This window comes from Taeniopygia guttata, chromosome 1A (genome assembly GCF_048771995.1).
Source record: "Taeniopygia guttata chromosome 1A, bTaeGut7.mat, whole genome shotgun sequence".
In the NCBI taxonomy this organism is placed as follows: Eukaryota; Metazoa; Chordata; class Aves; order Passeriformes; family Estrildidae; genus Taeniopygia; species Taeniopygia guttata.
In genome coordinates, this window is record NC_133025.1 from 6007332 (window position 1) to 6020413 (window position 13082).

Consider the following 13082-nt stretch of genomic DNA (forward strand, 5'->3'; position numbering starts at 1 on the left):
TTGCCCTGAACATCATTAGCTTCTGTTTGCAAGTGATCACACAAACCATCCTTTCTTAAAAGGCACAAAGTTAAAAATGAACAAAAACAAATACATGCAAGAGCGACAGCACAGGAGCAGAAGTGAGAGTAAGCTTTAATTTTTAGACATTAAAAGCTAGAAATCCTTGCCATAATTCTCCTCCTGAAGAATTCTGGCACATTTTCATCTGAATTACCCTGTAACTTAATATCAAAAATTTCTTTCTGAAGATTTATTAGCTTAAATTTTATTACTGACATGAATATTTCAGTAACAAGGTGATAGAATGAGAATCTAGATCAAAACAAACCCCATCTTCTCAAAATAAATGTTTACATTAAGTAGTCTAGCAAGTACAGCCCTACTACCTTAGAGACTGCCCTTCTGTCTATGAAAATACTGCCAGAGTTGCCATTAACTTCTTGAATTTGGGAACCAAACAAGCACTTGAAATCAGCCATCTTAGCCCTTGGAATTTCAAGGCACATTGGTACCACACAACCAAAAATCTGCATTTGTTAGCTCCACTGATAAGACTTTTAGCACATCTTTTTACAGCTCAGTTTTACATTTTGCAAAGTATCTCTGCTTATACTACAAAGTTAATAGTTAACTGTGCACTGTTACATGTTTTCAATGAGACTCTTTCAACTCTCATAAAGCTTTGGAGCAGAAGATCCAGACTGGAAAGGTTAAAGCAGAAAAATGTATGTGTGGGGCTACTGCTTTCTATTCAGACTTGAGTATAAAAGAAGTATTTAGTTTTATTGTAAAGGACAGCCCGTCTACCTCTAATTTCAAATCCAGGGATTAATAAAGACAGGAAGGATATTCATATGGTCAGTGATTCAATCTGGTAACAATGTAAAAGTTTAATTTTAAAGCTCTGCAGGATACTGAATAGTTATAAATACTTTCATTAAGTATTTATAAAGGCAATTGCATCAAAAATGTTGAGGGAAATATAAAAGAAAATTATTATTTATTGTCCCAACAGAATCCTAATTTTACTTCTAGCTTTTACCCATCAGAATTTGTGCATTCTTTCTCGGCTATCAATTCAATAAAATGGGCTTTTTTAACTTCCTGAACTTCTTTAATCCAGAGGCCCAAAGTCCTGCATTAGCAGAATTATAACTTGATGAAGTTTAGGCCCACCTCAACTATGACAGGTCCACAAAATGCCCTGGAAATAAGTTGGTTTGGATTTTCAAGTTGTTTTTTGTTTGAATTCAAACTCTGTAAGCCTGACACAAGAATAAAAATGTAATGGGGAAAAGAAGTGCCTCTACTCTTTCAACCTTATCTAACTACTCATGTTGCTGCCCATATTCCTCTTCAGGTTCTGGCTGTATTGGGCAATATCTCAAATACCTGCCTTTTACATTTTTTCAAAAGGACATTTCTTAAGACTTTTTAGAGGGGAAGGCTAGAAAAGCTATTGCTTCCAAGATTTCACAACACCGCTTCTGATTCTCCTTCACACTTGCAGCCCCTTTAAGGAATCAGCATTTTTAACATCTCTTCAAGCAGCTGTTCTTTAGGCATAGTTTATACTGCAGGAATAAGAGGAAGCCAGGAAAGGTCTCTGCCCTCAACAGGTTGTTCATGTAATTGGTAAGAAAAATAAAATCCTATCTGCTTCTACAATCTTTTTGTTTGTATGTCTGATCTGCTTTCAAGATTTTCGGTCTTTTGAACCAGACGCTCACTTCTATTGTATGTTTGTTCAAGCTTTTATGTCTTTGTGTCAATTTACCCATTCTCAAGTGATGCTACTGTAGTCAAAATAGCAATTATTTTTGTGTTCAGTTCTTGAAAACTTTTAGCTATTTCTTTCCCTGTCTGAATTATGTTCACTTTTATATCTAACACGTACAACACTGAAAACACAGACAGATCTGAGCCAGCTCATTGCAGAGCAGAGGGATGCTGCTACTGCTCTTTCAGACATGTTCCATGTAGTTGTCACCAAAAAAAAGGGGAAAAAATCCATTTATCTGTCTTCTGCATGAATTTTACACTTTGAAGCATTTTTGCCATTGGGAGTAACAGAATCCCTAATTGAAGCAGAGCTGCTTTCCTACTCTCATGTCAGTAAACAATGCATTAGTGAAAGCACAAAAATCATGAAGTTGCCAAGCACCCTCTCGTGTGCAGCACTCCACCTTCCTGGAGAGCACATGTGCCAGGGACTGAGGCTTAAAGCAATGCTTCAGCAGAAACCTTCCACAAAACCAGAACTTGCTGAACTGCTCCCCAATGAATTTATAATCAAGTAAACCAATGACAAAACCTAACTGAAAATTACTCACAAAATATTTCACAGAACTTCAAAATCAGAGTCAAACACAGACTCCAGATGTCCTGAGGTCAGATCTCTGCCTCCTTTCCTCCTCCAGAAAATCTTTCCTCCCCTTGTTTTATCTGAGATGTGCTAGATGATCCATCTCAAGGTTAAGCAGTTCATAATGTAGGACAATGATTTGATGCATTTAAGGCATCAAATATGCAGCAAAGTAATGAAGCACCAAAATGAGTAATTATTACTGTTAATGCAGAGTAAAGGCATAATGACCAAAAATACACACACAGAAATACACATCCAGAAATCCCAGCCTAAGGGTTTTTTCTATCTGAAGAACAGATAACAGATTCCAAATTCACAAGTATATCAACCTTTTATGTAAGCTGCAAATGATATGAAAACTTGAGTTAGGAATATTTTTTAAAATTCACAAGGCAAAAGGAAAGTATAAATAGTTCTGCTGAGTGACTTCAAAAGACATTGTGCAGAAAGCTTTTAATCTTAGCCTACATTAACATAACACAGTAATCCTTATGAACGGTATCTAGAAAATATGAAAGATTCAAACTCTGCTGACAGGAGCCAGATAAAACTCGTCTGATACCAGCAGAGGTCAGGATACCATCAGGAGTGTAACCAGGAGTATCACTGGATAATTATTAAAACACACTAGACTTGCAATTTAACACTGACTCCATAAATACAGTTTCTATGCTGACACTTTGAGACAGCACAAACACAATTTTGGACAGAGAAGTGAGACACTTTGCCTCAAATAATTTAAAGCTAACTACAAAGTCACAGTGAATCAGAGCCTCCAAACACATCTACCACAGTAGCTGCAAGCTGCCTAATATTTCTACTCAGAGACTCACCCCCCCTGCTGTGTCCTTCTGATGGAAATGAAATTATACATACACTCACTATGTTATTAAATGTAATGAAACATGGCAGGAAAAGGCAACTATTTCAGGCTGTGTATGCAAAACCACACATGAACCAAGGCAAAACAAAGACACAAGTTTATTCTTTCACAGTAAGCATCTCTTACTAGCTTCAGTATGTAATTGAAGCACAAAATAATTAATTTTCAGAAGCATTGCTGCTCTTAACACTTAAAGAGCAGAGCTGCCTTGAAATAAGTCATTCCATCCTATTTCCATGTATTCTTTTGATTTGTGCAGCCAAGAGGGATAAAGTATTTGAAGTTGTAAGTTTAAGTTATCTTGAGTTTTCTGATTTGATTTGGTCTTGGAGGTAACAACAGACCTGATTCACCAAGGGGAAATAGCAACAGTAACTAGGCCCAGACAAGCAGAAATTCAGTTCCCCATTACTTTCCCACATTCCCAACACATCAGTTGTCAAATTATTTCTCCGGAACCCTCTAGCAGCAGAAGGATTTTTGGACCAGGACCTGCAGCAGCTGCCAACAGGACCTACACGTCTGAAATACACCCAGCTCAGCAACTGAGTATTACAAGGGAAGTCACCACACCGTGGTGGCAGCAGGATATTTGTCACCATTTCCCAAAGCAGCAAAGCAGCCCCTGCCCCTCAGGACAGCAGCACACACCTGGGTGTCAGTGCCACCACCTCGCTCACATCATCCACCCCCTGCACAGCTGATGGCAGCTCCTGGCACGGGACCACAGCTTTCACTCTTTTGGGGCAGAGCTGGGTGTGAGCTCTTAGTTAGCTCCATTTCCTTCACTAGGCCACATAATGGGAAAGGAACATTCACTCTCACTGAAAGGAGCAAATGTAAAAACAAGTGGGCCCCCAGGGACCTGTGGGTGAGTTAATGTGGCCTCAAGGATGACAGTTCTTAGGGGAATTAAATGTGCTTCTTTGGTAATGTAAATCACTAAAATGCTTCATCAACTCATCTCACAGTGATTTATATTTTTAAAAGCTGTAAATCTGTAAACGTTTACTTACTAGTAAAACCTGGAGGACAGTGGACTTACCTTTTCTATCACCACATCATGGACAGGAAGCTCCTCTGGACTGAAAACAAAGATAAAGTTTATATTAGTCGTGGTTGATCTCAGCACAAAATCATTTCTGTATAGCTTCTTACAAGTCAGCACTTACACCAGCAATTTGTAGTAACAAGTGAACAAGAATTCTGAACTGCAAAGAAGAACTAATATTTTAAGTACAGAACTAGGATTTTAAATCAAAGTAGCTGCATAACTTAAGAAAAACATCACATAGCTTAAGAAAACTTTTTTTTTGCCTTCTGCAAAAGCACTCTGTGGAATACTACTGAACTGAAACCCAAACGATTTTTGTTTTGTTTTCTTTGATCATACTATTATTAGCTGATTTATCAACAAAAACAAAAAGCTTCCTCCTTTACTACTGTGCTCTGAGATTTTGCTTGACTCAGGAGAGTTAACTCACACGTACTCAAAACTACAAATCTCACTCTAAGTAACAGGCAGGAGGTAGCAGAAAAAGAAATTAGTCATGTTACTAGGTACCTAATTAATACTAAAAATTAAAGCCTTTTCACTTCTTACCCTAAGCCTAAAAAGGCAGCTTAGGAATTGAAAGCTTGAAAAGCAATCTTTGACCTGATATATCTTCAGACTTCCCATTCCTTTCATTTCATTCTGAGGCCTCTGACTTAACAAAAACAGAAATTTGTTCTTTTCCTCTCAAAAGTAACTGCACCACCTTGATGCCAAGAGAGCCTGCCTTCCCCTGCAGCTTCTGAAAACACAGCAGCTCAACTGTAACAAGCAACTCCCTTCTGCTCTTGAGGTCAGATAAATAACACACCCAACAAAACCATGTTTAAAGGGGACTAAAACACAGGAAACACATGAAATACTTTTAAAAGTTCCTACTGAGTCTTGATATTATGAAAAAACCCTCATACCTACATCATTATAGCTTTCTACAGAGAAGCTATTAACCACCAGTATTTTAGACCTGTATCCACTTTGTGCAAGGGTGACCTTGGCAAAGGCTACAGAAGTTAAGGCTACAGTTAGTGTAACAAAACTCTGATGCAAAACACTTGAATTTTATTCAATCTCATTTCATTTATAAGATGCTATTTCAGATTCAGAAGTTACATTTGAATAAAGAAATACAGAATGAAGAAATACATTTGAACCACTTCATCTAATGGAAAAACTTGCTCCCATCAACACCTTCACAGACATCATACACAAGTCAAAGTTTCCAGTCCACAGTTCAGAAACTAATTTTAAACCCAAGACTGTTGCTTTTGAGCAGCATTGCAAAAAGCATCATTCATTCATTTAGAAGCACTTCACAAATATATGAAAGATTTCTTGCTGAACAACATAATCAAAAAAACTCTTGATCAATATCCAACACACTAGAAACAACCTCTAGTCAGTGTTATTTTTAAATGTTAACAAAATTATAGTATTGTGCACGCTCTTATAACTATATCAGCTGAAAGCAGGCCCGTCCTACGCCAAATATGACCTAGAAATTCAGCTTATTTGAAGTGGGAAGAAAAAGCAAAAGGGAAGAAAAAATTCAATTTAATACCATCAGCTTAGGGTGGTTGTTGCTCGGTTTGATGCACAAAGACTGCTAGGCCTTCTCACATCACTTAAATTCCAATTCTTCAGTGACAGTTGCAGGCCCTGCCTACCCCTCCATGAGCCTCCCACAGCAGCCTCATTCTTCCAGCCCTACGAGGTCACACCAGCAGCTGGCTGGGCACACAACAAACCCTTTTTCCTCCAGCACTGCCTGCAAGGCAAGGATCTGCCAGCTCCACATCCCCGCGGACTCACAGCAACCACAGCAGCTCCTCTGCTGAACTGGTACCACTTGACAGCTTCTCCTCACACTGGCATGGAAGCTGATCACATGAAAGATTAATCAAATCTTATTTTTCACAAAGGGAGAATGAGTTCTAGTGATTTAGTAAGGAATTGCCCTCTGCCAATTTTGTGAGTTACCATCAATGTACACAGAAAAGGCACGGCTGAACCTCCTGAGTAGGAAAAGGCTGCCCTCATATCCTGGGAAGCAGACACCAAATTAATCCAACAGCAAATTTATGCCCAGATCGCTCATTATTTTGTTGAGCTGCACAGCTCTGCACTGTCACACTGACATTCCACAGCAGCACATTAAGGCAGCCCCGTGTTTTTGTGTTTTTATTCCTCAAGACGCTGCTGAGCACCTGGCAAAGAGCACAGAAGCCAAATGAATTGCCCAGGGCTGCTCAGAAACTCACTGGACCTGCCGGAGTTCCTGGAGATCTCCATTAACAAAATGCCATCAACTATGCCCCTGTACTCACATATGTAAATATTAAAATCTACCCTGCAAGGACTGAAGGAAAGGCAGTGCAGGCATACAAATGCTCTCAAAGCTCCTAAAGGTACTTTAAATAAATATATTTCCATTTAGTGTGTTCTCTATGCAGAAACGTTAGAGATTTTCTTTTATTGGATAGAATCAGACACAAAATCAATTGATGTCAATGAATCTGTTATTTTATTGTACCTTCCCTTTTTTCTTTATAATGATGCATCTTCTCCTTCCTTCCCCAGCCAAGCCAATCTAATATTGTTACACCGTAATCATTTCTTTTAAAAATTAATCTTCTCTAGCCATTCCCAGTCTATTTAAACTTGCATTTCTCCATGTTTTTTATCTGCATACTTCACCAAATAATAAACAGAAATAGCGAAAAGTATTAACATAATATAGCTATATCCTGCCCTAAGATGACTGTTTTCCTTTAATAGCTGAAGTAATATTCATTTAGGGGATCCAGAGAGAACAGAACTGATTAACATAATTAGCTTGGAACCATACAATCCTAGATATCCAAAACAGGAGTCACAGGGATGCTTTTAACTGAAGTTATGAAAATAAGGTATCAGCAGAAACGGGATCTTAACACTCTGCTGTCCCCACTAAATAAAATCTGAGTAGGTAAAGTCAGCTGTTGGATGAGCCAGGAATTAGCAATGACACACCTGGTCTGTGCCTTGCCTTGAAGATAAGAGCTTCCAGCTGCAGCCACACAGGATTCCAACAGCAGCTCAGGGCTCTGCCTGGCACTGCCAAGGAGCTCTGCAGTCACAGCACTGAGAGAAAGGGCTGAAGATCTTGTCTCCAAGCTGGGAGCTGCAAACCACTGCAAGAGCAAATCCCAACTACAGTACAGTGCCTGACAGTCACCCTGCTACAAGGTTCCTCTAAGACATCTCACTGGAAGAAAGTAAATAGTGGATTCCAAGGTCTGACTGCAACTTAGGATTTCTACCCATTGGTAAAAATGGTGCTGATGCACAGCACCAGCCCAAAGCTATCCTCCCATCTTTCAGTCTGGACTACTTCCACCTTGAAGTGAGGTCTCCAAGATCAAAAGACAAGATTTCATTCATTAGACCTGATTCAAAGTGCCTTTTTTTGGTTTTATGTTTTAAGAGATGAATGGATCTTACATCTTTAAATCCACCATAGTGGCTAACACAAGTTTTCATGAATGTTTCAAGAAAACTTTTTAAGAATAATGTCAAATGCATAATGATCTGTCGCTTCAGAACATTAAATATGCAGATTTATGGTTTTGACCATTACAGCATGTGTTGTAATTAACCTCCTTGAGTAACAGTGTTAGTTGAAATAAATTGAAAATTCTAAGACTTAACAAGCTTACAGCACCCTACCCACTATTGCTGCTTAAATCAGTAATCTTTAAATAGCACATTGTGTTTGTATTGAACAAATACATCAAGGAAGGACTTTCTTATATTAGACACTCAACAGATTTATTCTTTTCCTACATTTCTATTTGAATCCCAAGTATGCTCCCTGCTGACTCAAATCACAGCATTTTCCTGTTTCTGGTTTGGCTTAAGTTTAAGAAATGTAAAGCCTTCTCATTCCTTTGCAGATTCAGTTGAGGATGGAATATATTTAGTGCAATAATCAACCTTGGTACACCAATCACCCCAGAACTCAAAATTCCAAAGGATCAATTCATTTCTTTATAGTTATAAGCTGGACAAGGCCTGACAACAAAATTTTCATTGGGGAAAAAAAAAAAAGTGGCAAAAATTGACCACAATAAGACCAGAAATACTACAAAGCTTAAGTGCCTGAAGAACGGTAATGTTCAAAATCTTTTAGTATGTTATATTTGTATTTCTCAAATTCTATTTCAGAACTGACCAGGGCGCCGTGAAGAACTTTGGGGCTTGTTATCATGAAATATTTGTGGGAATAACTGTGATACACACAAGTCATTTAATTAAAAAGTCGATTACATTCAATATTTCTATATTACTGAACCCAGTGTAATACATTTAAAAAGTTTAATCCTCACAAAGCCTGCAAAGCAGTACCTATGCAAAAGGTTTTCTCAAACTATTACTCAATTATTTTCTCATGCTGTCCTCTAAGTGCAATAGCATTACCCTGTACCACTGCACAGTTTCATTTTAAATGAAAAATCAAACTCTGGTGTCACATTTTCAATATAATCTGGGAGAAGTTTCTAGTAGAACACTGATCTTCACAATCTCATGGAGTTAATCATGAAGAAACAAATGCTGTGCATTTGGCTTGTCATTTGTGGTGCACTTTTAAATGTTTAAATCCACGAGGAAAACACACTTGCTATTAGCCAGGAGACTTATTTTGAAGGAAGTATTTTTAAATTTTTTTTTTTAATCATTTGTATCATTTTGAAACCTTTATGATCCATAAATTTGTGAGGAAACATAGACAAATACATCAGTAATGTATAAAACTCCAAACCAAAAGTGATGTCAAATGATTTTGTAAGTAATCATGCAAAGATAAAGGTATGAAAAGGGAAGGATTCACTTGACATGTGTCTGAACACAGAGAGTTTTAGTATAAATGGAGTTGTCTTGCTCTACAATATGAAACTCAGATTGCTGAAGTAACAGCTTGCACCATTACATTATCCAGACATATTAGGAAAAAGTAAATCTTCCCAAATAGGTACAGCTTTAAATTGTGTGATTTGTCAGGAGTGAGTTGTAGGCGCCTATGGCTTTACTAGACACAAAAAAATGAGTATATTCACACTGGGAAACCAATTCTACAGCAATAAACACACTAACAAGGTGTTCTATTAGCTCTGCCTCCCCCTCAGGGTCTGATGCATGGCACATAAAGCTGTCAGGGCAATATGGGGTATTATGGATATGTACAACAGTGCTTTGCAACAGCATCACACCTTCAAGGTAGTTTGCAGAGGAATCCTGACTATGAATACTACTTTAATCTTCCAGCTTTTCAAACTAAATGAAAGCAAAAGTGTTATTTTCAAAATTAATAACATACAGAAAATATTTCTGAAAAAATTAAGGAGAAGGTAAGAAAGCTATTGTTTTTCACAGAAAATTCTATGGCTCACTTCCTTCTTTCTATCTCACAATGTACTTGCAAACTCATAATTTTGATTGAGTCTGCCTCTTAAAATAATTGGAGCTCTGCTACTGTAATCATTCACTTGGAATTTTCTCTGAACAACCTCTGCACAGTATGGGGGTAGTGACTACAGCAGATTAAGAAACAGCTTTCAGAAGTTTTGTTAAAATTCATAAGCAAGCCAAAGCAATTAATTAACATATGGGATAAGCCAGTGTGACATTCCACAATATAATTATCAGGAAACATGCTGCAAGAAAGAATTTAATGCTGGCAAAAGGTTGGACCATGTGTGATTTTGTGACTAAAAATCACTTTTGTGATTTTTATTTGCAATTATTTGTGGTTTCTGTGAATGTTGCTGCCAATTTGCACAGCCCAGTGCCATGAACATGTAGCTCCTGCCAGAAAGTCTCAAGCAATGTGAACTGTAAGAGAGGAGACAAAATAAAATCCAAGTTTTATAAAATTCAACTAAATCTCAAAATGGTGACTTTTTAGTAAAAGTACTTGGCTGCTTGAAAGAAGTTGAATTTGCTGTTAAGTTTTCATTGCCAATATGAAAAATTATCATGAAATTCATAGCAAAAAAATAGAACTGTGTTTTCACTGCCAAATGCTGAAAATATGTGCTGTCCTCTGTTTTTAGTGGAAAGGTGTGTTCTATATGAAAACTTCAAAGTTTCCCCAGCATGGAATCAGAACACCTTTAAGAAAATTTATAATCTGCTGAACTGAGCACATCAGCATTTCTAGTGATTTTTAATGTCACTTTAATTGCACATAAATGAACAGTGAGGTTAAAAATGTCTTCTCAGAACCAAGTTTTTATAGAAAGATAAAAATTAGCCTAAACTACCTTAAAATTCCCAAGAGTCTAAAAGGCAAATGAAAGAGAATGCCTTGCTTCTAATTTGCATTTGATAGATGTCTAAAACACCTAGGATTTTCTCCTTAAACACATTATCTCCTGTCTTGTAGTACTGCTCAAAGGTTCCTTCCTGTGCAGATTACTTACACCATAAATTAACAGCGATTCATGGTTTGCATGTTGGCAGCTTCACCTGCATTAAAATTCATGCACTATGCAAAGCATATTTGAACATAAATTACCTAAGATGGTATTGTTCCAGCAATATATACCTGTTCACTGCAGAAGTTCAAAGCATTGTGTATCTACACTTGCTTCTTTGAGGAAATAAATTTCAGTGGTCTCAAATCCCATTCTGGTGGGTCCTTCATTGGGTCAAGAGTAGCATCATCTTTGCACTTCTAAAAGCTGTCCCCCCTTTTAGCATCCTTTAAACCTGTGCCAGTGAAACACACTCTGGCCATTCCCTACATCCAGTTACTTTCATCTTCTAGAAATGCTAAATTACATAGGAAATAAATGAAATAAACATATACTTCTGTTTTACAGCTTAAGCAGTAACTCAAAACCATTGCATATCACTTTATGAATATTGTATAAATTAAACCATATTAACATAGTCAATCATTTTTTTTCTCAGTTCTGCTACCTAATAGCTCTTTTCATAAAAGGAAGTACTTAATGAATTCCCAGCACACACTGGATGATCTTCTACTCAAATCAAGCAGCAGCAGCTGTTAACAAAAAAACACATTATTTGTCCTTAGTTGGCAGAATTTTCCTGCAGCTTTTTTTTTGTGTTTTCCATCAAATCTACAGGATTGCATTCACCTCATTTCCTTCTATATCTGCAGAGAATTGCTGAAGTGACAGCCTGGACTAACTCAGCTGAGAGAATGGATTTAAGATTCAAATTTCAACTCTAGTCCTAAGAATAAACTTAAAATAAAGCTAAGCCAAAGAAAGGGGTAACACTGTGACACAGATTTAGGAAAAAAATAAGATGACCATACCATTCTGAATTACAGCAAATAACAACAGAACATTTCTTCCTACCACAGGAAGACCATGCATGAAAGGAAATCTAAAGTAGAAACACACACTAGATCACCACAATTACACAAGGGGAAAGGAAAGACAAAAAAATACTGTTGCAAAAGAAATGAAATGCACAGTCCAAGTCACAGAAAAATTCATCGGTAACTTCCAGTCACGTAATTTCTAGGCACTTCCTCCTTCTAGTGAAGTCCTACCACTAAATACACAAGTGCAAATATATGCAATTGCAAAGCTCACAGGTGAACACCAGAAAGGTCTGGCTCCTCTCCCTTTGCTGCATCTGGTTTAGACAATTTTCATGAAAGAGCTTCGAATAAACAACCACTTTTCCCCATCGGGCTGACAAAGAATACTTGTTAAAAGAGCAAGTGTGAGAAGAAGTGAACAACAAAGGCACTGAAGACTTCCTTGTAGTAACCAAAACACCTTCTAAAGCAACACTTCTGACCACACGTTCTTGCAAAAATAAGACCTCACTTTAAGGAAGCAAATACTGCAAACTGCCATGGAGAGCTCATGCTTTTGGACACAACTTCAAATGCATGCACGCAAAGAGAAGACTCATAACACAACCACCACCAAGAGTGCAGACAAATTCACAGCACAGTGTTCACTTTCCTCATGGAAGCAGAGCTGGAAACTCAGTCACAATGGACAGGACTAAGCAAATTTTACAGCAGGCCCAATGTACTCTTCCACTGTCAAGGGTGATTAAATAAAATTACCTATTTACCCTGGTCTCTGAACCAGCCTCACCACTTCACAACTGCATAGTAAGCAAGGATTCTTTTCAACTTATCAGGAATTCTGTAAGTGATAAATCATGTGTTTGCTGTGTTTTCTAAACAGGTTATGTCATACAGAAATGCAATTAAAATATTATTGTAAAAGTAGTTCCCCATGGAAACAGGCAAAGAGGAAAATAAAAAGGACAGGATTTGTCTAATGCTAGGAAGATGGACCTAAAAAAAGGCATTTTGAAGCTCAATAAGCAACCCAAGAACCAAGAAAACTACCACTTCTCTCCAAAAATAAAGATAATATCCTCAGGGTATATTAGGGCAAAAGGAAAGAATGTTAAATAGAGCTGAAATCTGTGGTTGTTTGGTTTTTGGTTTTGTTTTTTTTTTTTTTTTTTAACAGTAGTTCCTCAATATGATTAGCAATGAATATTCTGCAGCAAAATAAGTCAAGGCAAGTGTATCACATATTAGAAGGCAGAATCCATGCCACATAATACAAGACTCCAATGAAGAGAAGAGAAATCAGCAGAGATCCCATGGTAAATCTTAATAATGCCTCATGAAAAATTCTAGACAGTCAAAATGAGGCATATTTGTATACTGAGGAGAAAGAGAAGAGAAACACAACTTTTCTCTAATAAGAGAGAGCTGAACTTTTTTT

At 37.4% G+C, this 13082-nt stretch overlaps 1 protein-coding gene across 7 annotated transcripts in view; it reads right to left on the reverse strand.

Moving 5' to 3' along the window:
- USP6NL (USP6 N-terminal like) overlaps positions 1 to 13082 on the reverse strand; it is a 110627-nt gene that overhangs the window by 36423 nt on the left and 61122 nt on the right. For all 7 annotated transcript variants that reach the window (XM_030290418.4, XM_030290435.3, XM_030290430.4 and 4 more), the window contains one exon: positions 4300 to 4339. In XM_030290418.4, the coding sequence (XP_030146278.3) occupies positions 4300 to 4339 (40 nt within the window). The remainder of the gene's footprint in view (positions 1 to 4299; positions 4340 to 13082) is intronic.